The sequence below is a fragment of the Plecotus auritus genome, assembly GCF_963455305.1.
Source record: "Plecotus auritus genome assembly, chromosome: 8".
NCBI classification, from domain to species: Eukaryota; Metazoa; Chordata; class Mammalia; order Chiroptera; family Vespertilionidae; genus Plecotus; species Plecotus auritus.
The window spans coordinates 5,628,097-5,649,887 of NC_137782.1; the positions used below are offsets into that span (position 1 = coordinate 5,628,097).

Genomic DNA, 21,791 nt, shown 5'->3' on the forward strand with positions numbered 1-21,791 from the left:
GCTGTTCCCAGTGCTTAGCCAGCTTTGTCCCTAAATCTTCGAACGGCTTTCTCCTTTTCATTATTCATGGTGCTGCTCAAATATCACATCCAAACAGTCTTCTCTGACCTTCTTTTTTTAAAAAAATATATTTTATTGATTTTTTACAGAGAGGAAAGGGAGAGGATAGATAGTTAGAAACATCGATGAGAGAGAAACACCGATCAGCTGCCTCCTGCACACCTCCCACTGGGGATGTGCCTGCAACCCAGGTACATGCCCTTGACCGGAATCGAACCCGGGACCCCTCCGTCCGCAGGCCGACGCTCTATCCACTGAGCCACACCGGTCAGGGCTTCTCTGACCTTCTTATCCTTCTCCCACCCTCCCTCCCTGTTCTATCTTCTTCACGGCTCCTTTTATCGGAAATGATCTTGCTCATGTACTTATCTGTCCATTCCTTGCATCTTCTCATTAAAATTCACGTCTGGGGGACCTGGATGAAGTTTATGGGATTATTTTGTATTTATATGTATCATTGTATTACATAGTATTGTATGTATTATGAATTATTTCTTAGTAAGCATGCGGAACTATAATTATCTCAAAATAAATTTTATTTTTTTTTAGTAAATCCTGTGAAAACTGGATTTTTTGTTTGTTGGGAACTGGGTCCCCATCACCAGAATAGAGTCTGGCATACCGTAGGCACTAAATAAACCGTATTAATAAGTTATATTTTTGGTTATGTTTCAAAGAGAATGGGGCGGAGAACACGAACAGCAGCAGGAGGTCCTGCGCCGAAGGAGTGGGGATGGAGGAACTTGGCATGGAGCTCCTGCTTTAGCGTTGGCATCCCAGTGCTGGTCTTCAGAGCTCGGTCCCCTGCTCCAAGCTGCCTCTCCACCAACGGAGTACTGATGAGAGGACTGAAGTGGTGCTGAGCGCTGTCTTAGGAGATGCTCAGCCATCGGGCATCTCTGTAGCCTGTTACGATTACAACAGCGCAGGGTGGATGGGACCACCCCCTGACAAGTAGGTGTTCGCGGATTCCCATAAAGCGTGACCAGGCCTGCTCGTCCCTGAACTTGCCCCGGGGAGAAGGTGGATGTGCACCAGGGCCTGGAAGGTTCTCTGCTGAGCCTGGTCCGCCTGAGCCTTCGGCTCTGCAGTTGCAGTTTCAGGTTTCAATCCCCGCAGGACCCTGAGGCGCTGCATCCTGCAAGGCGCGCCGGCGCCCCCGCCCCGCCCCGCCCCGCCCCGCCCCCACCCCCGCCCGGGCCGCCCCCAGAGGCAGCTTCAGACTCGCAGCGCGCACCTCGCCCGCCGCCCGGGGCTGGGCTGCACGGGAGACGGCGGCGTGCGCTGGGCGCGCTGGGAGGCGGCGATCGCGGCTGGGCCGGGACTTCCTTCCTCCCGCGGGACAACAAAAGCCCCCGCCGCGGCGCGGAGCTCTCGGCAGCGGGCTGGGCGGGAGGCGCGGCGATGGGCTCCGTGCTGAGCAGCGACGGCGGCAAGTCCGTGCCCGCCTCGGCCACCCCGCGGGCCCTGGAGCGCAGGCGGGACCCCGAGCTGCCCGTCACGTCCTTCGACTGCTCCGTGTGCCTCGAGGTGCTGCACCAGCCCGTGCGGACCCGCTGCGGCCACGTGTGAGTGCCCGAGAGCCCGGCTGGCGTGCCCACCCCGGGGGCGGGCGATGCGGAGCGAGCCGAGGGCTTGGGGAGGGGGCGGCCCGGAGGCGGCAGGGAGTACCCTGGACCCGTCGGGGGCGGGCCACGGGAAAGAATTCCGGGTCGGAAGGTGACACCGGATTTCAGGAGGAAAAAAACAGCAAAAAAAAGCGGGCCCTACAGCTCCTGGAGCTGCTTCCTCCGACGCACAGGTGCGGAGCCCCAGGGGTGGGATCCCGGGCGTGGAACCCGCAAAGAGCCAGGGCTGCCAGCTGGCTGGGCAGGGGGATCCCGGCAGGAGCATCCGGGCAGGAGAAGGCGCACCGCCTTGGCACCGGGCCGTGGGCCCCCGGGAGGGCACGGTCACCCCGGCTGCGCGCCCTTAAAGCGGTGGTGCGTTCCCCCAAACCCCGGGGTGAGGTTTGTTTTCCTGGCTGTGCGTGTGCCGTGTTCCCGACGCCCGCGGGGGCTCCACGCGCGCAAACCCGGACCCGTGCAGAGTGTCCTTCCACCGCCAGCCCCGCCTCCCTCTCCCAAGGCTGACACACACCCTCCGGGATCCCCGGGGACGCGGGAAGGCCCCAGCGACTTGCTGGAGTCGTTCAAGTGGAACCGCCTCGCGGGGTGGGGTCTGGGCTTGAGGGGTGCGCCAGGTCCCCGGACGCAGGAGACGGACTCCCTGCCTTACGCGCCTGGCTGGAAAGCGTGGGTAAAAATAACCGAAAAACCACCAGCCCCGTAAGTCAGACTCGCTGTTGGCACGCAGCCCTGGTCGTTTCTCAGAAGAGCTGAAAAACAGAATCTCTCCGTGCAATTGGCACGTTCTGAAGATGCGCTGGAGTAACCGGTAGCCGGAGTCGCATCGGTGAATTTGTTTGTTTACTTAGAAGCTCGCTCTCGTGGGTGCGTGGTGACTGTGGGTGCGTGGTGACTGTGGGTGCGTGGTGACTGTGGGTGCGAGTGGGGAATGGCTGGAGCAAGAGCGGAAACCGAGGGCCGCCCACCACCTATAGTTTGTAGTTTAAGGCAGCTCCAGGGCGGTAGCCCAGGGGCTAGGAAGTGCTTTTGGCTTACCCCTTAAAACAAAACAAAACAAAACAAAACCAAAGTACCATATTCTAAGTGGAAGCGCACAAAACACTTGCAAAAGAACTGAGGTGGCCCTCCACACCTATGGCCTAGGCCCGCGAAGTGGTTTTCACGCTGCAGAAGCCCAGCAGTGAGCCCTGGGGAGAGAAATCTTCAGCCCACACGTCGGTGAAATGAGGCGTGTCCTGGGCATTGCCCTGTGGCTGTGCCCAGGGCCTGTGGTTTCAGCGCTGTGCTTGGCACCCAAGGCCAAGTCACCTTCTGTCTGTCTGATCAGGAGGGTTGTTTCCCAGCTGTCCAGATGTAGCTCCTGGGCTTCCTGTCCCAAGGCCACCCGGGAAACCAAGGCAGTGCTGGGTACCAGTGTAACATGTCTGGATTTTCAGAGCCGTGACCACCTCGTTAAGATTTAGCATCGTTTGCCCTGACTGGTTTGGCTCAATGGCTAGAGCATCAGCCTGCGGACTGAGAGGTCCCAGGTTCGATTCCGGTCAAGGGCATGTACCTTGGTTGCAGGCATATCCCCAGTGGGAGGTGTGCAAGAGGCAGCCGGTCGATGTTTCTAACTCTCTATCCCTCTCCCTTCCTCTCTGTAAAAAATCAATAAAACATATTTAAAAAATAATAATAAATTTAGCATCGTTTAAATTTAGCTTTCAAACTCCACTGCTGGCCACAGGTGGGCAGTGGTTATTAAGTCCTGAGGATTTCTGTTGCAGCTTTGCTGGGGGGCTCCTGGAGATGGTTGTCTGCGTGGACTGTTTCCCCCCGTTTGGGGTTGAAAGCTGTGACTTACAGTTTGCTGCGCTTTTGCTTCTGCTAAAGGATAATGCACATTTTTGCAAAACGTTAAGGCTTGTTTCAACTTTTTCTTTGTTAGAGCGAATAGGAAGCCAGCCACTGGAAAAACAGCCATGAAATATACCCAGGGTTGGAGCAATGGCCTTTCCTCACTTGACGGTTCTTTGTTTGGACAAATCTATGTCCATTGTTCTGGCTGTGGGCAGAATTTCCATATTACTCCTTTTGGCAAGTTCACTTGGGCCCCTTCCACTTTATGCATGTTAATGAGCGTCCCTTCTGCCCTGGAGATGGCGAGTGCCGTGAACACCGTTTGTCCTTCCTAAATCGACTACTGTGTGCCATTGAACCTAAATTGGGACATGAAGACATGCAAATGAAACCTCCGCATTATCCCCTGTTAAAGCCAACTTCCAAACTTGTTGAACTAGGTCATTTATGCTCCTTTAAACTAACAAACCTATTTTCAAGCGGAGCAAGTGTAACCATGGCAACAACACCTTACAGCACTTTGTAAGTTGTATTGTGATACAGTAGAAACGTGGGTGATGACCAGCACGTTGCTTAATCTCTTTGCCTCTGTTTCGCTTGTAAAACAGGGTGAGTCATGGGACTTTGAGTATTTAACATGTACAAGGAGCCCATAATAAAGGCTCAAAACATAGTTTGTATTTCCTTCACAATCATTCCACTCAGCAAAAACCCTTAAAGGGCTATTATTTCTTATCTCTATACTTCTTTTGGGGAAAAAACAAAAGGGCCACAAAAGGTGGATTTTGAGAAGTTCCATTTTAAAGTTTTATGACTTTAAAATGACTTTATTGACATCACTTTATCATTGGTAAAAATACACTTGCAAGGGAGGCTATTTTATCTTTGTCTTATCTTCCTATCAGCATACCGACAGAGCTGGGAGAGAGCGGGCTGGGTAGTTAACCTGTTCAAATGAAAAAGGGAATCTGATTTACACTTAAAAGAAATATCCAGAAATATTCAAAGACATTTGTTGTCCCATTGGATAAGGGAGAAAGAAGTGCAAGGCAGCTCCCCAACAGGTGACATCAAGGGAGCAGAGCGCAGCTCAGGAGGGAGTTGATGAACTCGGGACTGGGCCTGTTGAAAGTGCCCGAGGGAGATATCCGAAGGGGAGACACTCCAGAGGCACTGGGAGAGTGGGTTTGGAGAAAGAGATCAGAACTGGAGCTGTCAGGGAGTTATCTTTAAAAGGGTCTGAGAATGGATCTAATGTAACTGGACAACCAATGGGTCCATGCCAATTAAGCAGAGAGAGGGTTGACTCATATAGGAGCGTTTATTCCAGTACTGCCGGCAGTATGAGAGAGCAGCAGGTCATCCACAAAAATCTGCTCTGCAGCCCCGATAAGCCAGCTGCTTTATAGGGTAGGACAGAGATTACTGGGGAAGTAGGGATCCCAGGCAGGGGAAGTAGGCAGTGTGCGCTGAGGTGGGACTTCCTTGTTTGGGCAACTAGGTTGTTCATCTTTCCTTGATAATAGGCAGTGCTTGAGTGAGAATGGACCACATTCCAAGGTTGACTCCCAGGTCCCAGGGCGTACAACTCCCAGCCAGGTTAGAATATCCTTCCTCCCTTCCTCCCTTCCTCCCTCCCTTCCTTCCTTCCTTCCTTATATTTTTATTGATTTCAGAGAGGAAGAGAGATATAGAAACATCAGTGATGACAGAGAACCACTGATTGGCTGCCTCTTGCACGCCCCCTACTGGGGGATCGAGCCCGCAACCCTGGCATGTGCCCTTGGTCAGAATTGAACCTGGGACCCGTTAGTTCACAGGCCGATGCTCTATCCACTGAGCCAAACCGGCTAGGGCAGAATGTCCTTTCTTGAACCAGCACAAGGCAGTCATGGTTAACAGCATGATTAGTATTTCCCATAACCATCGCTAGTCCCCAATATTCTATTTTTGCCCCTAACACTAACAGAGCTCAGTACTTACTGCAGAACACTGTAAGGCACAAAGAGCCACATCTCCATCGATCCGATTGCATTAAATTGCTCTATGTCACAGAACTTATTTAATAATGAAACAGTTGAGGACAATTCTGAAGTGCTCTCAGGTAATGGATTAAAACGTTCCATTTGTAGACAAGTATAAGCAATAGAAGGTGTACACCAAATTAGTGATTCTCCGAGTCTAAGAATCATCAACCGATGCGTTTTATTTTTATTTATTTATTTTTTTAAAATATATTTTATTGATTTTTTACAGAGAGGAAGGGAGAGGGATAGAGAGTTAGAAACATCGATGAGAGAGAAACCAGTCAGCTGCCTCCTACACACCCCCACCTGGGGATGTGCCCACAACTAAGGTACATGCCCCTGACCGGAATCGAACCGGGGACCCTTCAGTCTGCAGGCCGACGCTCTATCCACTGAGCCAAACCGGTCAGGGCCCGATGCGTTTTAAATGACCCAGAAATGTACCTCAGCGCTGTCATTCACAGATGCAGGTAGTTGAACTGAGGAAGTGGGAGTTTGTGGAAGTTCCCCTAGGATTGCCAGTTATCATTGACCTGATATTTGACCTGTTATTTGACTTCACATGAAACTTGGCAGCTTAGATATGAAGCATCCAGGCTCCTGATGCTAAAAACAGATGTATGGCCAAAACCGGTTTGGCTCCGTGGATAGAGCGTCGGCCTGCGGGCTGAAGGGTCCCGGGTTCGATTCCGTCAAGGGCATGTACCTTGGTTGTGGGCACATCCCCAGTGGGAGGTGTGCAGGAGGCAGCTGATCGATGTTTCTCTCTCATCGATGTTTCTAGCTCTTTACCCCTCTCCCTTCCTCTCTGTAAAAAATCAATAAAATATATTTAAAAAAAATAAAAATAAAAACAGATGTATGTAAGATGCCTCCTTCTCCCAAAGTGCTTGGGTAAGTGTCACTTAAAATGGGCTGAATGGAGTCTTCTGAACCCTCAAGGTTCAAAAGCTCTTGAGAGCCATCCTTTTAATACAGGAATGCCGACTCCCACGTTGCCATTCCTTTAAGGTTTGGCACTTAGTAGGGGTTAGGTATTAGTGAATTAATGAAGGACTCTTCAACAAAATGCAGTTGGGATACTTTGGTGAACACCCCTTGAGGGGGGACAACCGCTCCATAGTGCCAGCCCGCTGGTGATAAGCAGTTTGATAGTAGCTATGAGTCCCATGATGGTTTTCGAACTCCGTTCCTTTTATAGGGTTACTCCTCTGTGCCTGTGTTACTGGGAATTTCGGAAAGATGTAATTAAGCTGGCCTGAAATTTGCCTCTTCTGGCGGTTGGACTGCTCTGTGTTTACTTAGCAACATTGGTTTTCTAGGCACATTAAATACTAGTATTTGTATTAAATTGTGTATTCTCTAACAAACAGAACCTAAATACGGTAGCAGATGGAGTTTTATGTCCAGATTCTCATTAGAATCTTGGTCCTGGGTCCAGCAGCCTTGCAGTACCTCGGGCCCCACCTCAGATCTAATGAATCGGAGTCTGCATTTTAACAAAATGCCGCGGTGATTTGTATATACTTCAAAGTTTGAGGAGCACAGCCTTAAACAACCACTTCTCATTGACAGTGAGGTTCAGTAAGCTGAGGACAGGGTTTGAGGCGTATAGAGAGGCACCCCTTTAAGATGTCAGGTTAAAGGAAATAAAATGTGTCTCAGGGGTTAAATTTAAAATCAACCCATGATGGAGTGTAGAGGTATGCAAAGTCTCTTTTTGGATGATTCCCAGGATGGACTTTGAGTATAATCTAACTTAGCACACAGCATCGAAGGAAACCTTGGGGGGCGGGCAGTGCATGGCGGGAGGGCCTGTGCTCTAAGAATAATGTCGTTGGTGAAGAAGGAGCGGTATGTGTATCTGTGTGTCTTTATTGTCCTATATTGGAACATTTTAGCCCCACACTCTTATCATCACTTGGAATAACAATAGCAACTGCCTTAGTCTGTTCACATTTTCTTCTTAAGTATATTTTTATTGATTCCAGAGAAGAAGGGAGAAGGAGAGATAGAAACATCAATGATGAGAGAGAATCACTGATCAGCTGCCTCCTGCACACCCGCTACTGGGGACTGAGCCCGCAACCTGGGCATGTGTCCTGACCTGGAATCGATCAGTGATCTCGTGGTTTATAGATCGTTGCTCAACCACTGAGCCACACTGGCTCACATTTTCAAGCTCACCAAGCCAGTTCAAGATTTTCATCAGCTTCCTATCAGCATACCCACAGTGAGGCAGCCTCGTGTCGAGAACAAAAATGAAATTTTAGACCAGCCACGTGTTGCCAATGGCTTCTTCCAGAACCCCATTCGAGGACTACCTCTGGGTAACTTATTTTGCTTGTCTAACCCAGGCCCCGTGGATTCTGTAATGCTTTGGTCGGCAAACTGCAGCTTGCGAGCCACATGCGGCTCTTTGGCCCCTTGAGTATGGCTCTTCCACAAAATACCACGCGCGGGTGCGCACGGACAGTGCGATTGAAACTTCGTGGTCCATGCGCAGAAGTCGGTTTTCGGCTCTCAAAAGAAATTTCAATCGTTGTCCTGTTGATAGTTGGCTCTGTTGACTCATGAGTTTGCCGACCACTGCCGTAATGCATCTTTTTCCTCTTTAAATCTATACTTAGGGTTCTTTTACCTCTTAAGATTGGTTACATAATTTTACCCAATGGCCTCAGCAACTCTTTCCCTTTTTTCCTCCAATCCTTTGCTGAGTCCTTTGGCAATCACTTAATTCAGGAAAACAGAAAGGGTTAATGAGATAGCCAATTGGAGTGGGGAAATTAAGTTTCCAGCTGGTTTCAGAGTTCTCCCAGTCATGATCTAGTTCAGGGGTGGGCAAACTTTTTTTTTTTTTTTTAAATATATTTTATTGATTTTTTACAGAGAGGAAGGAAGAGGGATAGAGAGTTAGAAACATCGATGAGAGAGAAACATCGATCAGCTGCCTCTTGCACACCCCCCACTGGGGATGTGCCCGCAGCCAAGTTACGTGCCCTTGACCGGAATCGAACCTGGGACCCTTCAGTCCACAGGCTGACGCTCTATCCACTGAGCCACACTGGTTTTGGCAAGGGGTGGGCAAACTTTTTGACTCGAGTGCCACAATGGGTTCTTAAACTGGACCGGAGGGCCGGAACAAAAGCATGGATGGAGTGTTTGTGTGACTAATATAAATTCAAAGTAAAGGAGCGGAGGGGAAAGCAAGAGAACCCGATAGAACAGCCGGATCCGGCCCGCGGGCCGTAGTTTGCCCAAGGCTGACCTAGTTCCTAATGATTTCTTCAAGGAGCAATGCATTCTGCAGGGGTGAGCTGCAAGTGGTACCAATGGTTGCGGAGGGTGAGTACACCACAGGAGGGGGCACCGACCCATAAGGCCATTTGGGAATTGAGTCCAGGGTTGCAGGAGGTTGGTTAGCTTTTCAAGAGAAGCCAGAAATTTGGGTTTCTGTGTGAAATCTGATTTTGAAGCAGCTCATTCAGAATTTTTGAAAGCATTGAACTGGTCTGAAAAAACGTGCCATTGAGCGGAATGAGACTTGACTTGGGGTGGCGAACACACAACACAATATGGAGATGATGTGTTATAGAATGGCACACCTGAGCCCTGCCTGGGTCGCTCAGTTGGTTAGAGTGTGGTCCCAATGCGCCAAGGTTGCAAATTTGATCCCCCGTCAGGGCACGTACAAGAATCAACCAATGAATTTATAAGTAAGTGGAACAACAAAGAGATATCTCCTTCTCTCTTTCTCTCTCTCTCTCAAATCATTAAGTAAAATGTTTTAAAAATAATTATACATCTGAAACCTATATGGTTTTATTAACCAATGCCACCCTAATAAATTCAATAAATAAAAGATACAAAGTAAAAAAAACACACACACATGCAATTGACTTCCACCCTCAGCTTCTATCTTTCACCTACTTCTCATCATATCTTTTATAATTCGTCATTCCGAGCCACATTATGGAGTGGGGTGGGGCAGACAAATAGAGATCCCTTCTCTCCTTAGGTTAGTGTCTATTTCTACCCCTTGGGTTCTTCCGGAAGGACATAAGACTCCTATTTACTTTTTAATTTATTTTTATTTTTTAAATATATTTTTATTGATTTTTACAGAGAGGAAGGGAGAGGGATAGAGAGTTAGAAACACTGATGAGAGAGAAGCATCGATCAGCTACGCCCCCTACTGGGGATCGAGCCCACTACCCAGGTACATGCCCTTGGCCGCAGTTGAACCTGGGACCCTTCAGTTCGCAGGCCCACACTCTATCCATGGAGCCAAACCGGTTAGGGCAAGACTCCTATGTATAAATGGGCACATTGGGACCTGCCCAGACAATTCTCTTTGGGGCATTTTCTCATAACTGATTTAGTTATTTCGATTTATTGAATAGGTGCGATGTGTCGAGCCGTGTAGGAGGGAGGCCTGCAGGATTCCGAATGGTTCTGCGCTGTATAGGTTTCTGTGATCTCCTCCAGGCAGTGTTGTGTCTGGGAATTTTTTTGTTTTGCCGTATTGTTTTCTAGCTTTATGGAAGTGATACAGTACAATTCACACAGAGGGTATAGGTTGAGTCCGGCAGGTATGGCTCAGTGGTTGAGCGTTGACCTAGGAACCAGGAGGTCACGGTTCAATTCCTGGTCAGGGCATATGCCCAGGTTGCGGGCTTGATCCCCAGGGTGGGGCATTTAGGAGGCAGCCAAACAATGATTCTTTCATCATTGATGTTTCTGTCTTTCTCTTCCTCTCCCTTCCTGTTGAAGTCAATAAAAAAAAATTTTTTTGAATGGTGTATTGGTTGATGAATTTTGGTAATTGTATGTTTTTATTGATTTGAGAGAGAGAGAAACATTGATGTGAGAGAGATACATACCTCCTAAGTATGTGCTCTACCTGGGAATTGAACCTGTGACCTTCAGGCATGCAGGACGATGCTCCAGCCAACCAGCCAGGCAAAAATATATTTTCAACCATGTTTTTCTCTTCAAATCACATTCTACTAGAATGTACCCACTGGTTTATATACAGTAGATCAGTGGTAGGACGTTGCTGCTCTTATCACTGGGAGGAATGAAAAGGCAACCTTTGAGCCTCTCTGGAACCTGTTTGAGGAGAAAAGCATGGCTGTCTCTGGCTGTGGCCTCGGCACGTTGTCACCCTCTCTGAACCTCAGTTCACCATCCATCAAGAGAGGAGAAAGCGGAGCCCACTTCAGGATTACTGTGAGGACGAAATGAGAGAACGTGGATCCGTGCCCACCGCAGGGCTTGGCACCAGTGCTGGTCTCCTGCTTGTATCGGCATAAAACTCAAGTTGTGAGAAAAGGAGGAAGGGCCGAAACCGGTTTGGCTCAGTGGATAGAGCGTCGGCCTGCGGACTGAAGGGTCCCGGGTTCGATTCCGGTCAAGGGCATGTAACTTGGTTGCGGGCACATCCCCAGTGGGAGGTGTGCAGGAGGCAGCTGATCGATGTTTCTCTCTCATCGATGTTTCTAGCTCTCTGTCCCTCTCCCTTCCTCTCTGTGAAACATCAATAAAATATATTAAAAAAAAAAAGAAAGAAAAGGAGAGGCTTTTGGTTGACAGAAAAACAAAGTGTCATCTGCTTGTTCCTAAATTCTATATATATATATAAAACCCTATTATGCAAATAGACCAAACGGCAGAACAACCAGTCGCTATGACATGCGCTGACCACCAGGGGGCGCACGCGGAACATGGCGGGTGTCGGCAGCAGGCAGCAGAGCGCAGAACGTGGCAGGCGTCGGCTGTGGCGGGATGGTGGAGCAGGTGAGCGGGGGCGCCAGACCAAGGCGGGGTGCCGGTCACTGTCATCGGGGTGAGCCTCGGGTGGTTACTGAAAATTCTTTGCTCCCGCATGCCGCGGTCCTGCCTGGTGCTCACACCTGCTCCCGGTGCTGGCCCTGATCACTCAGCATTGTCAGCGGGTGCGAGCGGTGGTTGCCGGCCCCAATCGCCCCTCAGGGCTTCTCCACCTCCTGCTCCTGAGGGGTGATCGGGGCCTACAGCCGCCTCTTGCACCTGCCGCCAGCAAAGGCCCCGCTCGCTCCCGCTGCCAGTGCCAGAGCCGCCACTAGCACCCACTGCTGGCGCTGGCCCCACTCGCACCCGCTGCCAGCACCCGGCGCCGGTCCCGATCACTCGGCGCCATCAGTGAGTGCAAGCGGCGGCTGCTGGCCCCCATCACTCCTGAGTGCTTCTCCATCTCCCCCTGCTCCTGAGGGGTGATCGGGGCAGCAGCTCCACTTACACTCACGGCTGGCACCAGCCCCAATCACTCCGCACCGTCAGCGGGTGCGAGAGGGGCCGGCGCCATCAGTGCGTGGGGGCTGCAGCAGGGGGAGCGGGGCTGCCAGCGGAGAGGAGACTCCCGGGGGCTGCGGCGGGAGGGGCTGGGCGGGGGCGTGGAGGATGGGCCGAAACCCGCCCCTGTGCCCACAGCAGCCTCGTGGCCCACGGTACCTTTCAAGGTGCATGAATTCGTGCACTGGGCCCCTTGTATGTAAATAAATACTTCACGTCCGAGCCATAGGTGTTGGATCAGAAATATCGGGAGTTGGACCATTTGTAATAAATACTCCTCAGAGCCTGCATTGTGAGGACCGACTCTCAGGGGCTCAAAGAAACGCAAGGAAGGGTGGATTGGCTTCCGTGCTCACACTGAGTCACCCGAGGCAGAAGGGAAAGAGAGCAGAGGACGTGGGTCTCCCGACTCCAACAAAAGGGTTGCTCTTTCCATCGGCCAGCTGTGGGGGCGGAGAGAAAGGTTACTGCATTTGGGTCAGAAAACCCCAGCTTAAGACCAATCAAGTTTAGGTACTTACTATAGCTGTGGCCTCGCAGAAATAACTTCATCTCTGTGTACCTCAGTTTCCTCATCTATAAATGGAAATGATCCTCTTTCTTAGGGGTTTAGTGAATTAAGGTATTTTAAAAAGTGTTTCAGAAGTTTGTAAACAAAACAAGTGTATCAAGTTTGAAATTATATCAAAATAAAGAGTTACCAAACAATAATAATCGCAAAAACACTCAGGAAAGAACGGGTAGAAACCTAGCAGATCTGGGGTTCTTTCGTTGGCTGGTTTTCTTTAAATATATTTTTGTTGATTTTAGAGAGGATGGAGAGGGAGAGAGACAGAAACATCAGTGATGAGAGAGAATCATTGATTGGCTGCCTCTTGCACGCCCCACACTGGGGACTGAGCCCAAAACCCGGGCCTGTGCCCTGACCAGGAATCGAACTATGACCTCTTGGTTTCGATGCTCAACCACTGAGCCATGCTGACCAGCCTTCAGCTTGCTATTTCTTTTTTTCTTTTTTTCAAAATATATTTTATTGATATTTTACAGAGAGGAAGGGAGAGGGATAGAGAGCTAGAAACATCGATCGGCTGCCTCCTGCACACCTCCCACTGGGGATGTGCCCGCAACCAAGGTACATGCCCTTGACCGGAATCGAACCCGAGACCCTTGAGTCCGCAGGCCGACGGCTCTATCCACTGAGCCAAACCGGTTAGGGCAGTCATCTGGTATTTTGATCCTGCAGGTTTCAGAAAGCCACACACATGGGTCTTGATTAAGGCTAATCATTGCCCCCAAAGTAGCCAGGTAAGAGGCTCAGCGAAGTGAACCATTTGGGCTAGCTTGCTATTTTCTTATCTAACACTCCAGATTCTACAAAGCAAAATACCTATTTCCCCCCAAACTGTAGGTAAAGTAGGGTTAAAGGAAAGGAAGAATACAGTAATCATCCTTAGGGTTATCCTGTTAACTCCATTTCCAGAATGCCACTTTCCCACTCGGTCTGTGTTCCTTCGTCTACATGCGGGCAATGCCTGTGGTGAGAACCCGTGACCCGGCGAGGTCTTGCTGGGGGAGGTGGGGGACGGACCAGTGGCGGGTGCCCACGGACCTCTCCTGCAGTTCTGCAGCTCGCAGTGTACCCCGGGCCCCCAAAGTGCAGTTCCCACAGGTGAGCCCGCAGGGGTGGCTTCGTCACACCCTTGAGGGAACGTGATGTACCCTTGGTGTGTTTCGGGCAGGTTCTGCCGTTCCTGCATTGCTACCAGTCTGAAGAGCAACAGGTGGACCTGCCCTTACTGCCGGGCATCCCTTCCTTCGGAAGGCGTTCCAGCCACGGACGTAACCAAGAGGATGAAATCAGAGTTCCAGAACTGCGCCGAGTGCGGCACCCTGGTGAGTGGCCCTGTGCTCCCGGGCACCAGCTTGCACCGCTGGGAAAAGGGGGACACAGCTCATCGGTTCACCTGTGCCCTTTGACCTCACCCTACCCCGACTTCCGAAAGTTCATTGTGTCAGCCTTTGTCCGGTTTCATAGGTGTGAGCTGCAAGAAAATAGTCACCCGATGCCTACCACCGCCGAGTTTTCCAAACAAATGCTTTCCTTGGCTGCCTCCATTTCTTCTCTTCCCATGGGTCCGTGCCCCCCTGTGATGTGGCCTCCGTTCCTGCTGCTCTGTTGCAGCCCACCAGCGAGCGCTCTGTTAGCCAGTCCAGGGGCACACTTGCACCGACGCCCTTGCCCTGGCAGTGTTTCTCTCTCTCCATCACTTCCTCCTGTTGCCATTCTCATCCTTCGATCCTAGGCGAGCACGGTTAGGTCTTGCGAGGGCTTGGGGGCCATGCCAAAGACTCTATCTAGATTTTCTCTCACATGCAATAGTGACACGTAGAGAACGTGTAAGCCTTGGAGCGGGGTTACACGTTTGGGATGTTACTCTGTCTAGCGTGTGTGTGGACGGTGGCTTGGAGTGGGCAAAAGCAGGACGGGTGAAGCCAGTTCGGTGGCTGTCAGTATGGATCCGGTAAGGCAGCTAGAGTGGGGTGATAGGGTTAGGTAGGAAATGAGACGTTTTTTCTTTCTTTCTTTCTTTCTTTCTTTCTTTCTTTCTTTCTTTCTTTCTTTCTTTCTTTCTAAATAAATCTTTATTGAGATTATTACAATTATTTCTCCTTTTTCCCCCCATAGCTCCCCTCCACCCATTTCCCACCCCACCTTCTGCCCTTACCTCCCCCCCACTGTCCTCATCCATAGGTGTATGATTTTTGTCCATTCTCTTCATGAACCCCCCATACCCCTTTCCCCCTGAGAATTATCAGTCCACTCCCTTTCTATGCCCCTGATTCTATTATATTCACCAGATTATTCTGTTCCTCAGGTTTTTAATTCACTTGATTTTTAGGTTCGCTTGTTGATAGATATGTATTTGTTGTTCATAATTTTTCTCTTTACTTTTTTCTTCTTCCTCTTCTTTAAGAATACCTTTCAGCATTTCATATAATACTGGTTTGGTGGTGATGAACTCCTTCAGCTTTTTCTTATCTGTGAAGCTCTTTATCTGCCCTTCAATTCTGAATGATAGCTTTGCTGGGTAGAGTAATCTTGGTTGTAGGTTCTTGCTATTCATCACATTGAAAATTTCTTGCCACTCCCGTCTGGCCTGCATAGTTTCTGTTGAGAAGTCAGCTGACAGTCGTATGGGTACTCCCTTGTAGGTAATTAACTGTTTTTCTCTTGCTGCTTTTAATATTCTCTCTTTGTCTTTTGCTCTTGGCATTTTAATTATGATGTGTCTTGGTGTGGTCCTCTTTGGATTCCTTTTGTTTGGGGTTCTGTGGGCTTCCTGGACTTGTAAGTCTATTTCTTTCACCAGGTGGGGGGAGTTTTCGGTCATTATTTCTTCAAATAGGTTTTCAGTATCTTGCTCTCTCTCTTCTTCTGGCACCCCCATAATTCTGATGTTGGTACGCTTGAAGTTGTCCCAGAGTCTTCTTACATTATCTTCAACTTTTTGGATTTTTTTTTTGCTTTTTGCTTTTTCGGTTGAGTGTTTTTTGCTTCTTTGTATTTCAATTCTTTGACTTGATTCTTGTGTTCCTCTATTCTGTTTCTGGGTCTCTGTATAATATTTTTTATTTCAGTCAGTGTATGTTTAATTTCTAGTTGGTCCTTTTTCATATCTTCGAGGGTCTCGTTATATTTATCGGCCTTTTCTAGGATATTCTTAAAAAGTCTTATAACCGTGGTTTTGAATTCTATATCCAGTCGTTTGTTTTCCTCCATTTCTTTCATTTGTGATCTGATTCTTTGACCCCGCATTTTCACTGATTCCCTGAGTTGGTAAGGTAGATATTTGTGCTAGGTTTCCAATATGGCCCAGTGGGTCTGCTTCCCCAGTTAACCTGAGGTGGACACTCTTGGTGCACCCCTTTGTGGACTGTGTGTACAGCCTTGTTGTAATTAAGTCTTTATTGTTGTTGGTATCACTGGGAAGAATTGACCTCCGGGCCAGTTGGCTGTAAGGATCAGCTGTGTCTATGCTGTGAGAAGTTCGGTGCTGGAGACAGCCTTATAGGATTAGACTTGCCAAATTGCAATAGGCTCTGTGCTCAGCTTGGATGGGGTGGAGTCTCAGTCTTGGCTTCCTGTCAGCCTTGCCCTTGCGCGCATGTGCGCTTTCAGTCCTCCGCCTTCCCCAGCTCGAGTCTCCGCCTGAGAGTCCAGACTCCCCCCACAAGAGCGTGGGTCCCCAGGGGCTCGCCTGGAACTGGGGTTCACTGCAGTCAGAACTGGGGCTCAGTGCCGTCAGGAGCCTCTGACTCCCTTCCACTAGGGAAAGCCTGTGGCAACCTCCGCAGCCTTTGTGCGCACTGGCGCGCGCACGCGCGCGTGCGCACTTTCAGTCCTCTGCCTTCCCTGGCTCCCGAGTCTCCGCCCGAGAGTCCAGACTCCCCCCACAAGAGCGTGGGTCCCCAGGGGCTCGCCTGGAACTGGGGTTCACTGCAGTCAGAACTGGGGCTCAGTGCAGTCAGAATCCTCTGACTCCCTTCCACTAGGGAAAGCCTGTGGCAACTTCCGCAACCTTTGTGCGCACTGGCGCGTGCGCATGCACACTTTCAGTCCTCCGCCTTCCCCGGCTCCCGAGTCTTCGCCCGAGAGTTCAGACTCCCCCCGTAAGAGCATGGGTCCCCAGGGGTTCGCCCGGAACTGGGGTTCAGTGCAGTCAGAACTGGGGTTCAGTGCGGTCGGAGGCTTCCTTCCCCCTTCCGCCAGAGAAAGTCAGCCAGGCTCTCAGCCGCCCTTCCTCTCTGCGCGCACAAAGCCCCTTTGCCATACCTCCAATTCTCTGTGAGCTTTTCTCTTTCCTTCTAGTTGTAGAATTTTCACTCAGCCAGCTTTCCTGTGGTTCTGGATGGTGTCCGTTCTGTCTTTTAGTTGTAGTTTTGAAATTGTTGTGCGAGGCAGCAGTTTAGGTGTTTACCTATGCCGCCATCTTGGTTTCTCCTTCCGTTTTTTCTTTTTTAAATATTTATTTTTATTGATTTCAGAGAGGAAGGGAGAGGGATAGAGAGATAGAAACATCCATGATAAGAGAGAATCATTGATTGGCTGCCTCCTGCACGCCCCCTACTGGGGATCGAGCCCGCAACCCAGGCATGTGCCCTTGGCTGGAATCGAACCTGGGACCTTTCAGTTCACAGGCTGACGCTCTACCCACTGAGCCAAACCAGCTAGGGCTGAGACGTTTTTTCAAGGTGTGTTGAGGAAGGAGAGTCAAAGGAGATTGGTGATTGACTGCATGTGGGGGTGAGTGAGCGAAGTGTCAAAGTGCCTGCAGGGTTTCTGAGATGAGTAGTGAAGGTGGTAAGATGGGGATCAGGTTTGGAGCAGAATCCACGGAGTTAAATTTGAGATGTGTTAACGTCTGAGCTAAGTAGGAGATTCTTAGATGTACCAGCCCAAAGATCAAAAGAGAGATTATGTACTGAAGGTCTAAATTCCTTTAGAGAATCTTTCTTGATTGTTAACCTAAATTATAGCCTGTTCTCTTAGCACTCTGTCCCCTTTGTAACACGTTTCACCCCTTATTGTTATGCTTTTATGACTTTTTAACTGCATATCAGTTATTCCCACCCGGTTTACGTTCCAAGAAGGTAAGGGCTGTGTCTGTTTTTTTGGCAACTGTGTACCCAGCACTTGGAAAAGTGACTGGCACATAGTAAGTGCTTAATGCAGTTTTGTTTTTAATTCATATTTATGTAAGACTCAGTAATCTCCTCATGGCTGCCTGGCTACGGAATACATGCATGGTCTTTGGAGTCAAACATCCTAATTCTCTTATTCTTTGTGATTTGGGACAAGTTTTAATCTGAATTTTTGTTTATCTCTGGAAAATAAGGGAAAAGGTAATGTTTGTGTCACAGGATGGTTTTCAAGGTAAATGAGGAAACAAGGCTTTTTAGCATGGTCTGAAACATGGGAAATGCTCAAAATCAAAAGATTTCACCTCATCTTAATAGACTATTGCTTATTTTTACTTTGATATTTTTTTTCATTGTATAAAATTTAACATGTCCCAAGTCAAACTTAGGGTATTTTGTCATCCATTGTTGTTTTTCTAAAAATATATTTTATTGATTTTTTTACAGAGAGGAAGGGAGAGGGATAGAGAGTTAGAAACATCGATGAGAGAGAAACATCGATCAGCTGCCTCCTGCACACCTCCTACTGGGGATGTGCCCGCAACCAAGGTACATGCCCTTGACCGGAATCGAACTCGGGACCCTTCAGTCCGCAGGCCGACGCTCTATCCACTGAGCCAAACCGGTTAGGGCCGTCATCCCATTCTTTTTTTATTTTTTTTTTTAAAGGGAAAGGATCAAGGGAGTCACCTTTTTCCTTTTTTTTTTTTTTTTTAATATATTTTATTGATTTCTTACAGACAGGAAAGGGAGAGGATAGAGAGTTAGAAACATCGATGAGAGAGAAACATCGATCAGCTGCCTCCTGCACACCTCCCACTGGGGATGTGCCCGCAACCAAGGTACATGCCCTTGACCGGAATCGAACCCGGGACCCTTCAGTCCGCAGGCCGACGCTCTATCCACTGAGCCAAACTGGTTAGGGCCATCATCCCATTCTTTATCCCACCTTTGGTGTCCTTCAGAAACAAGAACATTCAATTATTCTGGGTGGAAATTCCCTTTCTTTTTTCTCCCTCTCTCTTCCCCCCACCCTCCCCCCCCGCCCATTTCTGCATTTTGCATTTTCTCTTTGGGGTATTTCTTGAATCCATCTCTTCCGTTTTCCGTTACTCGTTCTGCCAGGGATACTGCCATTCCTTTTACAGTCATTTTAGATGCTACTCCCATCGCCTGGCTTCCGTATTGCCGTGCCCAGTATCCGCTTCCTCCCTACTTGTCTACGTCCATATCTTTCTCCCCCTTCCATTAACAGGGGTGGGCAAACTTTTTGACTCGAGGGCCACAATAGGTTCTTAAACTGGACCGGAGGGCCGGAACAAAAACATGGATGGAGTGTTTGTGTGAACTAATATAAATTCAAAGTAAAGGAGCGGAGGGGAGAGCAAGAGAACCGGATAGAACAGCCAGATCTGGCTCGTGGGCGGTAGTTTGCCCACGGCTGGACTAGAAGCAGCTTTACAGCAAGCACAGTGGTTTATTTACTTATTTTTAAATATGTTTGTATTGATTTCAGAGAGGAAGGGAGAGGGAGAGAGCGATAGAAACATCAACGATGAGAGAGAATCATGGATCGGCTGCCTCCTGCACGCCCCACACTGGGGATGGAGCCCACAACCTGGGCATGAGCCCTGGCTGGGAATCGAACCGTGACCTTCTGGTTTGTAGGTCGACGCTCCACCACGGAGCCAGGCTGGCTGGGCCAACCACAGTGGCTTATGTTCCTTCCGTCATCTCTTACACTGTCTTACATGCTGTTGTTCATAGAGTGGCCACGGTGTGAACTTAGCAGTTCGTTTGTCAGCATGTATGGTCCCCAGATCGCTAACTTAGGTGCAGAACCCTTCGCTTTGTTGATGAAAGAACACAGAGGGGAAGAACCCTTTAACACAGGTGCTGGAGAGATGAGAGGGCCCTGGCGGGCAAGGTTGGGTGTGAGCGATGGTGTAACAGTCTGTTTCAAGGCGGCTGCCTACCCCAGTCCCAGTTTTCACATCTTTCGCGTAGATATCCGTAAGGCCAGGACTGGCTTTTACTTTTCGTGTTCTGTGAAGCGATGATGACCGTTTCCAGTTGGAGGGTTCACTTGGGTCGCGTGGGCAGCGAGAAGCAGGGTGGGTCGCCGCCTTGCCGCAGCTGAGAAAGCTCCCCGCAGCGCAGATCTGACCAGGGTGTCTACGGAAGCGCTGAGTAGAACGTGTTATTTGGCACAGACCCCTCATGGTGAGGCCTCTGGATGTATATCTGGAGGAACAAGGGCGCTTTCTTTGGCCTTGATAAAAACGGACTGCAAGAGCTGCCTTTCATGTGTGCTCTTAATGGGGCCATTAAGCATGCTGTGCATTGTGAATTCATGTGATGCTGCGAGATACATTCGAAAACCGGGGTATTTATAGCTTTTCCCGAGGCACAGGGTTTCTCCTTACTTCCTATGGATATTCCGAAAATCCATCCATTTATTATACGTTTCTTTCTGTCTTTTTTTTTTTTTTTTTTACTTTTCCCCCCTTTCCTCCCTCTTCCTCTCTTTTTCCTCTCCCCCTTTTCTTTCCCACTTGCTTCTTCCCATCACCAATTTAGGTAATGGCATTCCCAAAAAGTAAATTTCAGTTAATCGACGTCTTTCCACTTAACAAATAAATGCTTTCTAGAAGAGCCGAAATCGGTAACGCAACATTTGGGTCTTCAAAGTGCTAGAGACACTGAAAAGTAGTGCTATTCTAGATAATGCCCTAGCTTTGTGGTACTGTTTTCATGAATGCATCCTTTTAAAGTCAGCTGACCCCCACTGTGACCTTATTTGAAATAATGAAAGTAGCAATAAAGCCGGGTCACATAGACTCCACTGAGCTCCCTTTCAACAGTGAGTTTATTTTGAATTTGCTTTTGTGTAGGTTTGCCTCAGCGAGATGAGGGCACACATAAGAACCTGTCAGAAGTACATAGATAAATACGGACCGCTACAAGAACTTGGGGAGACAGCAGCAAGGTTTGTTTCAATAGAGTACAGTTCAGTGCTAAATTCGGAATGTCTGTAAAGAATTGAATGCTGAAACTAATACAAAATAATATTGAATGTAAATTGTAATTGAAAAAAAATTTTTAATGGTACATTACAGAAAAGGAAAAAAAAATTTAACGGGAAATTTAAAATGTTTATTGTGAAAACATGCATGTAATTATGTACAGGCTCTTAACCGTAATCCCTGTTGTTGGCTCTTAACCATAATACCATTTGTTTTGTGTTTGTTTGTTTTTTAATATATTTTTATTGATTTCAGAGAGGAAGGAAGCGGGAGAGAGAGAGAGAAACATCAGTGATGAGAGAGAATCACAGATGGGCTGCCTCCTGCACGCCCCACTGGGCGATCAAGCCTGCAACGTGGGCATGTGCCCTGGCCAGGAATCAAACCGTGACCTCCTGGTTCATAGGTCAACGCGGAACCACTGAGCCTCCATGGCCGGGTGGTAACCCTTGGTTGATGGCAATAATTATGGAAGACTTTTGCTCTCTCTGCTTGAAACACTTCGCATGGAGGGAACCAGCCGAGCGCTGGAGGGATGAGGGAAACGTCCTCAGACGGGTTTATATGGAGGAAGATCCACAAACAATGCAGAACTGCTCGTTTCTGCTGGGCTCTGCTTTCTGACTAATAGATCCCCGAGGTGGATCGTGATTAAGAGGTTATTCATCTTTTTTTTTTTTAAAAAAAGGGGATATTCATCTTTACTTTTCCACCACCACTGCGCAGTTCCCAGCTCATTCCCTCTCATTCTGCTGGTTTCTCCGTAGGAAGCAGGAAGCCACATCTCCATCCATCTCCATGTATGTTCCAACAAGGAGGTACAGGCCGCAGCAGGCGTCTGTATTCTATGCCTTTGGGCGCTGGAAGATGGATGGGGGTAGCTAGTAGGTTTAATGGCAGATATTGATCTCCCCCGCCCCTTTTTTTTTTCTTTAAAAAAAAGAAAAATCTGGGTCATTATTATCGGATAGCCAGAATAATCACAAAGTTTGGAGTCTCTCTTTTCTTTATTACTAACGAAATAAAGAAATGGTGACTTTGAAACCATTAAATGTGCGTATAAACTCAGTTATCCAATAGTGGGATTCAGTAGGGGTGATTTCTTTCTCTCTTCTGAAGGAAAATGTTAGTTCTGCTTATTTTAAGAAAACACGCTCAAAATGTAGCTTATACTT

The 21,791-nt window shown here is 48.7% G+C and overlaps 1 protein-coding gene across 3 annotated transcripts in view; it reads left to right on the top strand.

Annotated features, from left to right (window-relative positions):
* Positions 1–1,283: 1,283 nt before the first annotated feature.
* The window catches only part of RNF125 (ring finger protein 125), a 32,819-nt gene continuing 12,311 nt past the window's right edge, over positions 1,284–21,791 (top strand). The window contains exons 1-4 of one of the 3 annotated variants that reach the window (XM_080686190.1): positions 1,437–1,628; positions 11,221–11,356; positions 13,630–13,783; positions 20,485–20,579. In XM_080686190.1, the coding sequence (XP_080542316.1) occupies positions 11,247–11,356; positions 13,630–13,783; positions 20,485–20,579 (359 nt within the window). In that variant the 5' untranslated portion in view covers positions 1,437–1,628; positions 11,221–11,246. Of the gene's footprint in view, positions 1,629–11,220; positions 11,357–13,629; positions 13,784–20,484; positions 20,580–21,791 lie in introns of all 3 variants that reach the window. The other 2 variants (XM_080686189.1, XM_080686188.1) reach the window with 2 other exon arrangements.